The following is a 16,691-nucleotide window of genomic DNA, read 5'->3' as shown; positions in this document are numbered from 1 at the left end:
AATTTGAAGAATGGGAGAGATGAGATCATATCAAAAACATTACCGGTAGTACTATTGGATGTGTATTATTTGTTATATAAAACTCAGACACTAGGTTACAATTGGGATAGTAAATATTGCCAACTGGCAATCATGGTGAATATTGCAAGATGGAATACTCATGGATTCCCAGTTCATAGTTATAAATGAAAATTTCTACTCACAGAGTCACTTCAACAAATTTTTCGACTCTGTGAGAAGAACTGTTGTAATGTTGCATATCATTTGTACACCGTGATCTTTGATTGGTTTGTTTCCTATTAAACTTCCAAAAATCTGATGCTGTGATTCGTCAAATCTACATCGTGATCTTGGATTGGTTGGTTTCCTAAACTAAATTCCTACTGTCTGATGATGTGATTCATCAAAACCTTCTAAAGATCTTCTTACTAACATTTCAGGTTGAATGCCAAATTTTTGAATTTAAGCTTGCACATTTAAAAGAAAATAGTGTGAAGGTGGCTTACTCTTACTCTGTCTTAGAAGACACTTAACAAAGTCTTAGAAGACACTTACTGTAACAAAGTCTTAGAAGACACTTAACAAAGTCTTAGAAGACACAAGACAAGATATGGATGACACCTGCTACCAAAAATAGAATGAGAATGATAGCAATTATTGCTGAATAGTGTAATAAATCTGTGACTGGTATACTCTTGACCGTTTGGTAAGCTTTGTCCCAACTATGTGGACCTTGTAAACGATACTGGGCAGATCCACAGGTTCCAAATAACAACCTAGAAAAGAAGAAATCAAATCTCAATGAAAAATTTGGAATTCTATAATTTCAATAAATATGTTGTTCATCCAAGTGATGTTTAATTTTTCACCATCAACCTGCTTAGGATGTTTTCTGGGTTTTTTTTTGCAGCAAAAATGGTCACATGACAAATGTACACATACACATGACTGACCCAGGATTTAAGGTTGTTTTGGAAGTTGGGGCACTATACAGGGCATTCTGGTTATTACTCACAAACATGACCACCTACCTTTACAAAAGCCACTCCATGCCATACATAGGTATATGTCATAATAATGTCATATTTAGGGAGTGAGTACCCACATTTGTGCTGACCTCGGATTGAAACATTTCCCAAGTAAAGTTATCTTCACACAACTGCTAGGCTTAACAAATCCTAAACTGTCTATATTGGTACTAAGATTCACATGAAAGAACTTGTATAGTCGACATCAATTTGTCATGTTTTTGACAGCTGGAGTATCATCAAGAAATATCAATGAGCACACATGGCTGAGATTCTAAACATCGCTAAACACAAGTAACTACAGATCAGGGTATTCATAGTGATAATATACTTACTTCCAAGCCAAGGTTGGGTGTCTCCATATCTGTGGTTTAGCACCATAGAATGAAGCTATATCATCACAGTATGGGATAGGATCTTTCTGAATAGTGTGACGAGCTGAGGCATAGTAACGACTATCACATACGTCCTGTCAATGATACAAACTTAGAATCAAACAACTTAAATATACAGCAGAGAGACTGGTATCTATATATCAGTTCCATATATGCATAGTGGGCCAAAGTATGTTTATTCTGATTTTACAGACTGTTAATAGTTTTCTTGAAATTTGCAAAATGTATCTGGTGAATAGACCAGGCCTACTTGAGGCTACATGCTTTGATTATTTGAAATATTTCATGGAACTTTTTGAACAATTTCAAACTCCATGATTTGAATACTTGTCATTTCTTAACTATGGTACTATAACCTGTACATCAGTGGTAACACTATACCCATATTCATAAAGCATTGATGGATGAACAGACAGACAGAGAGAGAGAGAGATGGAGAGACAGACAGATGGAGAGACAGACAGACAGATGAACAGACAGACAGACAGATGGAGAGACAGACAGACAGACAGATGGAGAGACGGACAGACAGATGGACAGATAGATAGACATACAGACAGGTAGACAGACAGATAGACACACGTCATACAGAAAGGCAGACAGACGGATGGACAGAAAGACAGATAGACATAGATGGACAGACGGACATCAAACATATATAAATCTAAAAACCTAAATCTGCCAGGATTAAAAATGCAAACTTATGTTGAAAGTATATCCCTGATGGAATGAATGAGCTTGTCTAAGTAATGTACACAAACCTGATCTTCTTTGATAGATGCATGCATTGTAGACTTAGATGGCAGTTTGATGTTTCCTTTACATAGTTCTACAAACCATCTTGCTTGTGTCTCACACATGGACAGTAGACCACCTGATGCTGGTTGTAGGAATCCAATAAAAGCTAAGGTGTGGTCTATCTCTGGTGAAAACACATTCTTATAGAGCTAATAACAAAGACAGTAAAGTAATGCCTAGCATTATCAAATGTTGGGTACATACATATTAAGACAAACATATAATGGCTAGTGACTGATTTCTGAGATAAAGCTGAAAAATACTTTAATTGTTAAGATTATATTAAGCATTATTTTTGTTTCCATACTACTTGACAAACATATTACAACCCATAACACCAAAGTAAAGCATTTTCTGTATGTACCTCAATCGTTCACAGCATCCATATCAAGTGTAAAACTATACTGTTTCATTTACTAATTGACCACATTAGAAATGCCACATGCTAGGATTGTAACTTTAAGTAAACCAATTGCAACAGTATACTTTATGTGAATGTTATAAACAAGTGAAGCACATAGAGAAAGTGCTTTACTTCAGTGTTACTGGTTGTACAATGTATACTTTGCAAAAGGCACTGAATTATAGTCATCTGGGGTTACAGCATTAAATTGGCACAACCCTCAGACCACTAAATTCTTTTAGTCGCCTGAGCACAAGCTGAGTTTATAATTTTTTACTCAAGTGAAAATACTTATAATAAAACACCATTCCAGTATAATGTTAATTTTGATGCATGTCTTTTATAACATTACAATTATCTTTGGACATTGTTAGAACAGTTGATTGCATAGTAGGATATTTCCTGAACATTTTTTGTATGTATCATAAATTACGTCATCGGATCGTTACTCAGATTTGAGTTCAGTCAATTGCAAATTATGGTTAGATATTCATCAGTAAGTACTGAGTACCTTTCAAATGTACAGCACAATCTACACTTAAATATGTATAAACTAAGCTTGTGCCCCTTTAAGTTAGACATGCATGTAAGTATCTGATATGATGACAGATTATTGGAGGAGGGCCAGAAGAACAGAAATGATTTGAATCAACTAATTAAGACTGCAACTCCTGTAATCCAGACTATAATTAATTACTTCTCCTTATCTAAGATATGTCGCACATCATATGTCACCTTTGTGTCAGGTTTGAAAGAAATTGGATATTGTGTGTCAAAGAAATGACATATTATGGACGGATGGACGGATGGACGGATGGACGGAGCCCACTGTAACAGCACCCCCTTTGGGGAGGTAAAAAACAATCAGAAGTCATCTTTGAAGTCTCTGAATGTCATATGCCGGACAATCTCTAGTTGGATTCCATCATTGAAGTGAACAACAACAGTGTATATTACAAGCCATAAAAGTTGCTGCATATTACTGGTTAAATGAGTTCAAAGTATACAGCAGTGTAGATAACCTATACTACAGTATTTCACTGTTCACAGGTCAAACTCCTACATACCTTTATCTTATTGCTTCCCTCTTCCAATACTTTTTGCCTGATGTCATCACTTAGGAAAGGTAGATTAATACCAAAGCCAGTACAATACACGGCATGATCAATCTCAGCTGATGTACCATCAGTAAAGTGAACAGTCTTACCATCCATACTTCTAATGTTGGAGTGAATTTTAATATAACCACGCTGGATCATATGAATCAATGTTGGGCTGACAGTGGGCTGGGTCTGTAAAGCCTTCATCTTAGGATTCAAGTTCCATCTATAGTTGGTCAAGAATAGTAAGAAATAACACAGAATTATATAGACTCTGGGGTGAACTCAGTAACTTTATGTTTTTCTTGGTGTATCCCTTTATTTTGTAGTTTTTCTTGGTGTGCTCCTTAACTTTATGTATTTTATGGTGTACTCCATAACTTCATGGTGTTTCTTCATTATCCAAGTTTTGTTTGAAAATCTACTGTGCTGTGCTGTACTGTGCTGTGATGTACTGTATTGTACTGTACTGTATTATATTGTATGTTATTGTACTGTACTGTACTGTCCTGTACTGTAATGTGCTGTGCTGTAATGTACTGTATTGTATTTTTATTATATTGTACTGTGCTGTACTGTATTATATTTTATGTTATTGTACTGTGCTGCACTGTACTGTGCTGTGCTGTGCTGTGCTGTACTGTATTGTATTTAATTATATAGTATTGTATGATATTATTGGAGGATACTCATTATTTCATCATTAAACCATTTCCAGTAAATGCCATAATATAATACTATTGCCGTTTATAAATAAATAATAATAATAATAATCTGTTAATGAAATGGACAATACACAATGTACATAGAAGTGCATGATCACTCAGTGTAACTATTTTACAGGAATTTGCTTTGCTGAATAAACATATGTAATAATAACAGAACACCATTCTGTGTGAGTTCCAGTGTGAGTATTCAGGAGTATTTGCACTTGAGCTTACAGTGTTGCTTCACAGAAAGTATGACCTCAGAGAACACTGCAAGCACTTGTGAAAATACAAAAGTATGCCACACTTGAACTCGTGATGTCATGGGGTTCTGTCATTTTGTTTAGTGAATACATCAATAACATGTGTTACCAGAATAACTACTCAACACCCTTTTCATATTATCCTTTCTATTTACTTTCTTGTCAAATAAATCTCAAGTTGTGGTGTTTAGTACTTACGTATTAGGATGACCATATATCAATGTGATCACCTTCTCAAAAATCACATTTGACAGTTTCCATGGCAACCATAGAAATGCTCGGCAAGCATAATGATCCACTGGAAAACTAAATATATAGTTCGGTACTATCCATGCTCCAGATCTTGTACTCACATGAACTTCTTTGCATCTAAATTGTAAATATATATCACCACAAAAAAAAAAAATAATGACACAATCTAAACTTTTGATCTGTAAACAGCAACAGAATGATAATTTTCCTGAAGTCACCAGTAGCAGTGTTTTCGTTCCTTATTTGGCTTTACTTGGTGTTATGCAAATATTTTCATTGCCTAGTGGAATTGCTGGACCAGACCACTTACCAACTACCTGATTCAGCACACTAAGTTTTTTTAGTTTATTATGCAAATTTGAACTTGCTGATCCAAATCACTTTCATATTATACCAGATTCCAAGTTTGGTTATTCTCAAACAGTAATTATTATCTTTTTCAAAATGTCGATTGGCCATATTGATTATTATGTAAATCTTGTATCTTGTAGTGGACCTGTTTGACCAGATCACTCACAATACTACCTGATTCAGAATACTTGACAGGTTTGTTTATGCAAATCTTTTATGGCCTAGTGGACCTGTTGGACCAGATCATTCTTCTCAAATTGGATATTTGGCTATCTGAGCTAATCACTATGCAAATCTTTTTGATGTCTGATAAACATGTTTGACCTCTGACCTGTCAACCACTCACCTGCCAACTGAAGCACAATCAGTTGCTACATCCACTGCACTGTTGCCAATGCCAACAACGAGTACTCTATTTCCAACCATTCTATTGGTTACTGGGTCTTTATAGTCCGCACTGTGTAATATTTCACCTACATAAACCAATCAGAGAAGTAGAAAAAATCTATCAAATTCATGATTGAATTTATAATTTTTTAAGGCACTAAATCTAAAGTGAGTCAACAGCATGTGAAAGAAATTATTTTTTTTACTTCCATGGACAAAAATGTTGAACTGTGAATGGACGGTAAAAAATATACTACAGCTAGGGAGTTAGAGTTACATCACATCACTTTTGTAATGTCTTATGTACATGATGGTAATATATTAATATCCAATAATGTATAGTAACTGAGTTAAGACTCCCTAACATAAATGTTATTTGATTATATTCAATGAATGGTTGTTCTTCATGTGTCCCCTTTCACACTTTGTGTAATCTCCCTTCAGAAAATGACTAGAAATATGAAAATGTCTAAATTTATACACAAGTGGTCCACCTTGCTGACTATTTGCCCAAAGAGACTAGTGTAAGCAATTTAGAGCTAAAGGCAGACTTGGACATGTACACCTCTACAGAAAACAGCGCCCTCTAGAGGCAATCAGGACATCAACATTACCTGCAAGTTGATTACAATCCATGCCACACCCTAATTCACTGAAATTTTATTTGATAAAATTACTAAACAACTTTAAATCTGCTATTCAGGATGGCAAATTAGTCTGGTCAAGGAAGTCTTTCAATAACATTGGTGTTACTGCTGATGGCTGATAGACAATCTGAACTTGTGACTCTACGACCAACAATAATGAAGAAAATTCATAGTCTCGCTGCCAGATTTCGTGACCATTGTCCCCCAGTCTAAATTTGAGCAAGCGCAGTGGCGAAGCCACAAGAAGTGAGTGACTTGAGAAGTCATTTCTTGCGGCTTTGCTGCTGTGCATGCTCACCACCTTACAAAATTTAGACTGAGGGACAATAGCCATGAAGTCTGGCAGCGAGACTAGAAAATTCATTGGTGTTGAAAATTCATAGATACACATATATAGATAGATAAATATCTATTTATGTACATACATATTACAGACATATACATATTTTTATACACAATTAGCCATACAAATACATACTATATAAATAAGGTACATATCAATCAATTATGCAAATTTAAGACTATAATGAGATAATGAGTATTAATTAATTAGTATGGAACAAAATTATCAAAAGCACACAGAAAACCAATAAGGAAGATTCAGATAGTCTTGGCATATCATTCAGTCACTTGCAATTTCAAAATCTTACCTTTGAAAGTCTCTTGCCCCTGGAACTTAGCAGTACTTGGCTTAGCATGATGTCCAGTTGCTATGGCAACATATTTAGCGATAATAAGTTCTTCATCCGTTTCAATATATCCACCTTTCCCATCTTCCTCTACTTTCACCGTAGCAACATGCCATTCACCATCTACAGAGTGATGAAAAGGGTCTGTTGTTATGACTACCTGACATGGTATAATCACAGTTAAATGTAAACACAAGTACATCGGCACATGTATTAAACATAGTACACAGGGCTTGAAATTAGGAGTGGTCCACAGCAAACAGACTATTCAGTAAAGATCACCAAATTTATACGATGGTAGTCTGTTTGACCAATGGAAATCAATAGAAAATTGTAACTGAAACAGTTCACTTGGCTAAATCTGACTACCTTGGGCAGAGAAGTAAAATTTGAGCTCCGTAATAAATAGCAAATGCCATTGGAAAACAGCATATCAAGTATTAATGTGTACATTTCTCAAAATAAAAACATTGTATTTTGTAACATACAACATTTACAGGATAGACAACTTTCTTTTCTTACACAATAAACATCAATTCATGTAGATGTATCAATATTAACAGTACTAGCACTTAGCAACTGATAGGTACAATGTACTTATAGCTGCATATATTGTGCAAGTTTGTAAAATGTTAATTCCCTTCTGTGTACACTTGTACATAATCTTTGTCTCTTGATTTTTCTTACGTTACCAAGGTTACTATTAGCAAGTTTGTAAAATGTTAATTCCCTTCTGTGTACACTTGTACATAATCTTTGTCTCTTGATTTTTTCTTATGTTACCAAGGTTACTATTAGCAAGTTGCCAAGAAAGTGATTTTACTCAAGGTGGATTTATTTGGGCACAAAGTATAACCGTAAATTGAATCTCATTCTAACTGTTCAACTTTGATTACAGATGTTGATTATATTATTACTTCCTTTAGCAACAAGTCTAGTAACTATACATGTACACTTATTTTCTATGATTTCTCTCTCCAATTATAGTCAAACGGACAAATTCTACCAAAAAGCTGGCTAAATCTCCTGCTGGGAAAGTGTAAACAGTACATATCATTAGTATTAAATCAATCACACACCGACAATTGTAATCGGTACTTTGTACAGATAATTTTACAACAAACTCAACCTCCAATCGTGACGAGTCTGGTGGGAACATGATAATTTAATGCCATCACAATTATATCAACGTGCCAATAGCAATAAACTACTGCTGTCAGTGGAAAGAACAGAATGTCATGCTAAAGGAAGCCATTTTACTATACAATGGAAGAAAGAGAGAGAGAGAGAGAGAGAGAGAGAGAGAGAGAGAGAGAGAGAGAGAGAGAGAGAGAGAGAGAGAGAGAGAGAGAGAGAGAGATGAGAGATGAGAGATAGATAGATAGAGAGAGAGAGAGAGAGAGAGAGAGAGAGAGAGAGAGAGAGAGAGAGAGAGAGAGAGAGAGAGAGAGAGAGAGAGAGAGAGAGAGAGAGAGAGAGAGAGAGAGAGAGAGCAAACACATACAGTTTCTAGACTTGTTAGCAATTAATTGACATTTAACACAGTACTTTAATTGGTATGGCAATTTGTCAGTAAAGAACATAAGTAAAGGGGTGAAATCAATAGTTAAATGTAGAATAAAAACTACATTCTTTTACTTTGGGGGTGGGGGAAGGGGGGGTTAAGCCATTTTAATTCTCATCCTAAATCCCACTACATACAATATTTTCTAAAAGCGTCGTCAACATTTTGTGTACGTACTACATACTGATTTGAAATTGATTGTGCTGTTTGAAACATTTTCAATGTTGGCCAAATTACTTTGGGGGGGGGGGGGGGGGGGGGGGGGTCTATGGCCTAACAAAAAGAATGTACTTTTTTATCCTACATTGAACTATTGATCTCGCCCCTAAAGCTTTCTTGCATCGTCTACACAGCTGAGAACGTTATCAGTAGCAAGCAAACTTGTTTGTTTGTTTGCTTCGCAACTCTACTGTTATGCATTACAAAATAATTTATTTTTCATTGTGTTGAAGCGTATTTCAGAAATGTGTACTTTTTATATCAATCTGAACACACTTTTCTGTGTTTTATATGTTTATGAATTGAATTGATTGAATCTTTGTTCCTATATCAACAAGGTTACAATAGGGTACTTGCAATCCAGACTGAGCATGCTCAGACGCAAAGGACTATGGGATTATCTGTGGTTATCGTAATAATTTATCTGGAGCTACCGATGAAATAACCTCCCACACTGGTCAGGGAAAATATGAATTGATTAATATGTGTGGTTACAAACAATGTAACATTATTGTTTACAATGCTAATTGATTAGTATTTATTATCACATTTCCCATGATGCAACATTCAACATGGCGAGTTTGCAAGTACCCTAATTACAGTAAAAGTGATATCACTATGACATGATTTATCAATAATAATCTAAACCTGGAAATTTTTGCTGAAGACTTATATTCACTTATTTCGCTGGAAAATAAAAAATGCAAAAATAAATGATGACTAAAATTCCTTCTTGTAGATGAACACAATTATGTACCAATCTGGTAATTAGTACAAAAAAAATAGCCTTTGGGAAGTAGCTGAAGACTGTAAAATTGCAAAATTTTCTAGCAGCGAAAACTACTTGAATCTTTGACATTTCACACCTCAGTAGATTTTTCTCAGAAGTGTCATTTTCACACTTACCTTTCTTCTTGATCTCCTTGACTTCAGTTTGGAATCGTATCAGTTCTGTTACATTGAAATGTTTGGCATAGTCTACGATGTACTTAGCCATGTGTGAATGATGGGGGTAATCTGGAACGTCATCAGGGAACGGAAAATCCGAAAAACAATAGTTGTGCTTGGAGACATTTCTGTAGAATAACACAGTAAAATGTTAAAATACCCAATAGGTTTTCAAAATCCAACAGTATACTGTCACATCTGCCTATAATTACAGTATACTGCACACAAACCGGGTTGAATGCATTGGAACAAAAAATATGGGTTTTATATCCTGGTCATATTAAGTTAGTTATAATAATTTGCATCATTCTATGTTATTGCATTCGTTCTATGGTGCTCAATATATGAGCAAAGCATTCCACATTTTTTACTTTTCCTGGTATTTCTTAAATTATGCTTGACAACATACAATGATATTATTCTCCAATATATTCCTTGTGTATCAAGTCAGATAGCTAAGTCTCTAGGCTATATTGTCATGTCAGTATGTCAAGTCAGATAGCCAAGTCTCTGGGCTATACTATCAAGCCAGTATGTAGAGTCAGATAGCCAAGTCTCTGGGCTATACTGTCAAGCCAGTATGTCAAGTCAGATAGCCAAGTCTCTGGGCTATACTGTCAAGCCAGTATGTCAAGTTAGATATCCAAGTCTCTGGGCTATACTGTCAAGTCAGTGTGTCAAGTTAGATATCCAAGTCCCTGGGCTATACTGTCATGCCAGTATGTCAAGTCAGATAGCCAAGTCTGTGGACAATACTGTCAAGCCAAAATGTCAAGTCAGATAACCAAGTCTCTGGACTATACTGTCAAGCCAGTATGTCAAGTCAGATAGCCATGGTCTCTGTGCTATGCTGTCAAGCCAGTATGTCAAGTCAGATAGCCAAGTCTGTGGGCTATACTGTTGAGCCAGTATGTTGACCCAGCTAGCCAAGTCTGTGGGCTATCAAGCCAGTATGTCAAGTCAGATAACCAAGTCTCTGGGCTATACTGTCATCAGTATCAAGTCAGATAGCCAAGTCCCTGGGCTAGTACAAAAAGTTGTACAGGATCATTACCTGATTGCCATTATAAATAATCCCACAGTCCTTTGCATCTGCACATGCTCAGTCTGGATTACAAGAGATGGAAAAAGCAAATTGTGTACTTACATATGTGTACATCTCATAACACCAAATGGAATCTTTTCCCTAAAAGTCCACAGTCCTCCAACCTCATCAGTTCTCTCAATCAAGACTGTGTCTATGCCAGCATCTTTCAAACACTTAGCTGTAGCAAGTCCTGAGATACCGGCACCAATAACACAGGCATCGATTCTGGTTTCTTGCTTCGTTACTTTCTAATTGAGAAGAAAATGATAGTAACACACAATACAGGTTATCTGAGTCTCTTAGATATGATATTTTCATAGATTTATAATATGAGTATATATATGGTAATATTTATGACAATTATATGCATTGACAATGGTGCATTTGGAAACAGGCAATGATATAATCAGTTGTACATAGTTAATGTCAATGTAGTAGTAAGATTGGTGCCTATGTCTGTTGTCAATGAAGATTCTGATATCTAATTTGAGCTGTTGTCATTTACAGCAACGGTATTGCAATTACAGCTATTGTGGGCATCAACTAATTATTTGTGTGGACTGCATACCCATTGACACAATATTTTGTATTACACTACTGCCCTCTAGAGGGCATAGTTCATCAGAAAGGTATATTCATGAACTACATGCATGGTGGATGTATGCATCAAAAAGAAATACCAATACCCCTTTTATATGAACTTACAAATGGAAGTACTGAGGAGAAGTTCATCTCGGAAGGCTGTTGGTGATGATTGTGGCAACTACACTTAGATGGAATTTTTTAATTTCTAATGTAGCAAAAGCAGTGATTTTATTCTAGATGAGATCCATAATCAGCCTCAGATCTGAAAGATAAAGTTAATAATTATATTTATACATGTATATGAATTATCATTATAAGTTTTATATGTTTCATGATTTGGTACAAGGTTTTCACGACATGTGTATGTTCAGACCAGTGTGCTCTCTAAGCCAATTTGAAAATGACGTAAACAATTTCTAGTGATGTACCAAATTTGGTGTTCCCCTATTTCTTACTGTGTAGTGAAATCACAGTTTTTCTCATTTTGACTCACAACAACAAAATTTGGCGATCATTAGAGGGCACACTGGTTCAGACAATTGCACAAGGTGGTTGTGCGCTTTGTAAATATGACGTTTATGTTGGCTAGTTGTTGGCTCCTGATTAAAATCTGATGTGGTGAAAGTGGCTAAATGCTTTATTTACACTCTATTTCCATTGTTTTGTGTCATTTGTTTTGTTCTGAGTGATCGCTGCATTCCCACATCACTCGGAACAAAACAAACGACAAAACGATGAAAAAAGAGGTAAATAAACCATCTAGCCACTTTCACCACATCAGATTTTGATCAGATTGTTGGATCCTATAATATACCAGTCCTCAATTTTTGATTGATTTCTATTACTCATACTGACATGTTTACATTGTCATCTTGATTGTTGTCCAAACATAAACATGTAAACATCAAATTAACAAAAAATAAACAAACTACACTTCACATGTAGTCCAATGTAGCTATGGTGGTGTTGATCATATTAAAATTAGTTGAAGAAAGCTGATGTTTCTACATATTGTGTCAATGATTTAAAGATGAAATCATCATCAGAACACGCCATCTCTGTGACTAACAACTGCAACAATGGTATGTATCGGATGTTGCTGTCTGTATCTGCAACTGAGTGAAGTGAAAATATAATAACTTGGGCAGGTGGTAGTTATTGGGTTACCATGACAACGGTTCACATATCTTCTGTCTACACCTGTATCAAATTAGTACGGCGTACAGACTGATATGGATGTACACAAGGTCTCTGATCATTCACTTTCTGTCAGACTCTATGATTGTTTAATATAGTCATGGTTACTCAAAGTCTATCAGAGCTTGATCCATCAATGACCACCACTACTGTATAATATAGTTCTGAGGCAGTTGGAGCTGTTAATAGTCTGTGCTATTGAAATTATTGCCGCACAAGATACATTTTTACAGTATAAATAGTGAACACTAAAAAAAAGATGAGAGCCATTATAAAAAATTCTGTAGCTAACATTCAAAACTAAAATATTTACCAGAAAGTCTAAAGATCTACATTTTGTATAATATCTCTACAGTCTGAGTCATCAATCAAATCTTATCTCCTGGTTAGTTTGTAAACCTATGGCAAGAATGGTGCATTATAATGGAAGAACACTCAGCTCTTTCATGGTTTGTGTAAATTACATATATGTTAGGGGGTCTAATCCCATTCTCATTTCCATACATAATCTGATTGTAACTCCCTAGCTTGAATGAAATGTATGTTGATGGAACAGTCAGTCCACTGTTTTATATACTCTTACCCTAGACAACTTACTTGGAGATTAATTGACTGAATGACTCCAGAGATAACACATAGCTACATGTAAATGTGTATATGGACTTATGTGTAGACTTTAGCTATTCATGCATGGACTTTAAGTCTAATCTGAATGGTTTATTTCAACATATCCCAAAGACTACAAAGATAAAATGGCACAAGCTGAGTTTGACATACTTTTTGCTGTATATTTTAACGGTACTCAAAGTATTGTACTTTCAGAACTTAGTGAAGCATAAATTAACCACCACTTGTAACTGACTAAACTCAAATTTAGTGAGTCAAACTCAGTATATAAATCATAAATGATCCAACATGATTTATCGTACATATAAAAAAAATGTTCAGGAAATCTGTACTTTGCAATCAACTCTTCTACCAATGTCAGAAGTCCTAAGAAGTCCATTGTAATGTAACTTATAGAAGATTTGCATTGTTATTAGCATTATACTGGAATGTGGTTTATTTAAGTATTTTCACTTGAGCGTACACAAATGTACAAACTTAGCTTGTGCCATTTTAACAAGTACAACTAAAAAATCTACAAAAAAAATTAGAAAGCTAGTTAATTACTTTGAAAAAATACTAAAAAACTGTAAAAGATTAATATCACATGTAGTAAATTTGCATAAATTTTAACTTCAAGAATTGTTAATAAGTAACGCCTATAACTACATGTACTTGATTAAATGTAACAAATATATCCACATATAGTAAGAATTTGTTTATTTCAAAGTTTCATATTTTGATAATATAAGTACTAAAGTTTGATACGATATATTAATTTCTTGCATTGTTGCATTGATTTCTTTATGAATGTATAAGCTGCGAAAGACTTTGCCCCTTCACCTGCTCTTCCCCCATTCAAATCAACCCACACAACTTGATAAACCCTAGCCTTAAACTTAATGTTAATTTTCACTACATGAATATATATAGATATGTTTGTCTTGTGATTTCACAGGAAGTTGTACCGTGAAAGTCACTTTGTAACTTGCATGATACTTTTATGTGGTATACATACACAGTAAACTGTGGTGTACACTCCCGAGTCCTAGAATATTGAGTACATGTTCACATAATTTGCACCAAACAGTTCTAGCTTCACTGGAATAATTCATTTATATTTTTATAGAAAGGGCAAAAGACTCTACTTCTGTTATGTTGTTCTAGTCACATATCCATTGTTTGATGCGTCAGCCAGTCATTACGGTTAATTACTGCTCTGCATGAATTCGAGATCTGCTTGCAGTGGGAAGGAACGTGTATGCATCTTGACTAAACCAATGACAATATCGATCAATTGTGCCTGTTTACGTGAATGAAAATGATCCTTATCCGCAACATTATGTTACACTTACCACTTCATCCATATTTGGTCAAAATTAGTACGTCTGGCGAGTATATTGTCCCGGTCTGGTGTCTATTGCAACGTCGCGACTAGAACACATGCAGGACGTGTGAAATTGAATCACTCTGAAATGACCTTTGGTTTAGTAAATATACCTTTGACCCGGAATTTGCCCTGACGAAAGAATAACTGACGAACTGGGGAAATACACTGAATTCAGCAAGACCATATATTGAATCACATTTCAAATTCTAAAAGGTTGAAAGTTTGCATTTTTATCTCCAAATAAAGCGGTATTTGTTCTTGTGAGTGACCCACTTATGAACTTTGGTACACTTCTACTTCCGTGCATGCGCATTGTGTCTTACCGTGACGTCACTATTCAACTAGGTTGTCGGTGAGGAAATACAGTTTGGTTGTCATCGAAGTTACAAAATTCTGCAGATTTACCCATCATTTTTTTCGATTTTGAAGTCAATTCTGATACGGCGAGACAAATTAGAAGGCAACTTTTGTAACTGGTGAGTATGAAAGCTACTTTTATCGCCAAAGGTATGCTGTGTTTGGTGATTCAGTCGATATGTGAAGGCGTGGTATGGGAACAGCACAGAAGTTGAGTGCACTTCACTTGGTCTGGTTGTTCATCGTAATAATCCAAGGTTCCTCGTGCACGACGAAACCATCAACAAACGTAACACCAATTTTGCAAACATCAGTCTTGGTAACATAAGTGAATGAAACGCGTTGAACTCTGTCGAAAGACGTACACGTAGTCATGAACGTGTTGACGCAATGATGTCCATGTTTTGATTTGGGTTGAGGTGGGTCGGTGTTGTTTGCTGTTATTATGCTGGTGTTGAATGGCAGTGGTGGTGATGGCGTACATATACGGACTTCATCAGTGCTGACAGGCATCTCTGACAGTTCTTTCTCTAGTTGACGTGGCTCATTTGCATCAAGCATGTTAGATGAGCTGTATTGTCTCCCCAAAGGAATAAAACAGCTGCGATGTAAGTCTTGCGACTTGCTATAACATGCAGATAATCCAATTCCATTGCTCAGCCTTTGATGTAAACACAGAGGAGAAACATGTTTCAAACTTATATCTTATATGAAACCACCCAAAATACGAGTAATGTAGCCTAAGTAAATACAAAAATAACATTGAAAGGGGTATCAAATTAGGAAAATATATTGAGCATATGAAATGCATGCATGTACAATGATTGATCAGAATGATATTGTAATTGGATCTCTGTATAAATTGTGTGAAAAAGACACAGGGTTTACTGGTGTGAACAATATTGAAACTTGCATAACAGTTGATGGTTTATGAAAAATAACAGCTATGGAAGAGAATCATGTGAATCAATTGTATTCTCTAGGTCAACAATTTCCTTTTGAAAAAATAATGATACACTATCTTGAAATTTTGAATGCAGTATTTAAGTGTGATAATGGTTGTAATTTCAGCTCTCATTGTAGTAGATGATAGCATTTTTTGATTGTGTCTATAATGATGGCTTAGCAAAATCGTGTTCCCATTATATTTCAAATTTGGAACTTGGCAAAAAAGTGATGAGTTAAATGTTAGTGTAGCCTGTGTAATCAGTTTAAGTCAAAGAGAAATGCAAATTTTGTCACTTTTGTGGAAAATATCACACTCTTTAAGAGCATTTCACACCAATCTGTGCTCCTGATTTTAACAATTTTCAATAGAGGAAGATATTATATAACGTAAAACCATTTCTGATATCAGCTTTCTAATGGATTATTGTAGCTCTTACATTACATGTAGATGTGGGCGAAATGTGTCAGAAAAAGCACTTTGTTCAGGAATACTAATGTATATGTAGGGCATCACAAGTTTTCTTAAAAGCGGAATTGTTGTTGTAATGTTGGAAGTATGCAATATGTTATTGATACAATACTCCACCTGTAATGGCATCATGAGGGACATACTACAGATGGTTTATTATTGTTGTGTTCATACAATGTAGTGAGATATCTAACTCTCTTTGGAATATGAGAAGTTTTGGTTGGGAGACATAAAAGTGTGTTTATTATCAGAGATTATGAACCACAACTTAGTATGTAATCAAGACAGTAAAGGAATATAT

The 16,691-nt window shown here is 35.2% G+C and overlaps 2 protein-coding genes across 3 annotated transcripts in view; one reads left to right on the top strand and one right to left on the bottom strand.

Annotated features, from left to right (window-relative positions):
* LOC144442569 (flavin-containing monooxygenase 5-like) lies at positions 1–14,684 on the bottom strand. Its single transcript, XM_078131948.1, has 11 exons — positions 14,582–14,684; positions 11,544–11,685; positions 10,899–11,086; positions 9,710–9,879; positions 6,982–7,143; positions 5,644–5,770; positions 4,893–5,063; positions 3,692–3,950; positions 2,185–2,370; positions 1,364–1,497; positions 1–776 (listed from the first exon to the last, which is right to left on the bottom strand). Exons 2-11 carry the CDS (start codon positions 11,568–11,570, stop codon positions 590–592), a joined length of 1,611 nt encoding a protein of 536 aa, XP_077988074.1. The 5' UTR covers positions 11,571–11,685; positions 14,582–14,684; the 3' UTR covers positions 1–589.
* Positions 14,685–14,962: 278 nt separating this feature from the next.
* LOC144442861 (calcium-binding protein 39-like) overlaps positions 14,963–16,691 on the top strand; it is a 36,192-nt gene continuing 34,463 nt past the window's right edge. For both annotated transcript variants that reach the window (XR_013481660.1, XM_078132257.1), the window contains exon 1: positions 14,963–15,092. The gene's annotated coding sequence lies outside the window, so the exon portion shown is untranslated. The remainder of the gene's footprint in view (positions 15,093–16,691) is intronic.

Source organism: Glandiceps talaboti, chromosome 11 (genome assembly GCF_964340395.1).
Source record: "Glandiceps talaboti chromosome 11, keGlaTala1.1, whole genome shotgun sequence".
NCBI classification, from domain to species: domain Eukaryota; kingdom Metazoa; phylum Hemichordata; class Enteropneusta; family Spengelidae; genus Glandiceps; species Glandiceps talaboti.
The sequence above is the reverse complement of the archived record's forward strand: the minus strand, read 5'-3'. Positions and strand labels throughout refer to the sequence as shown.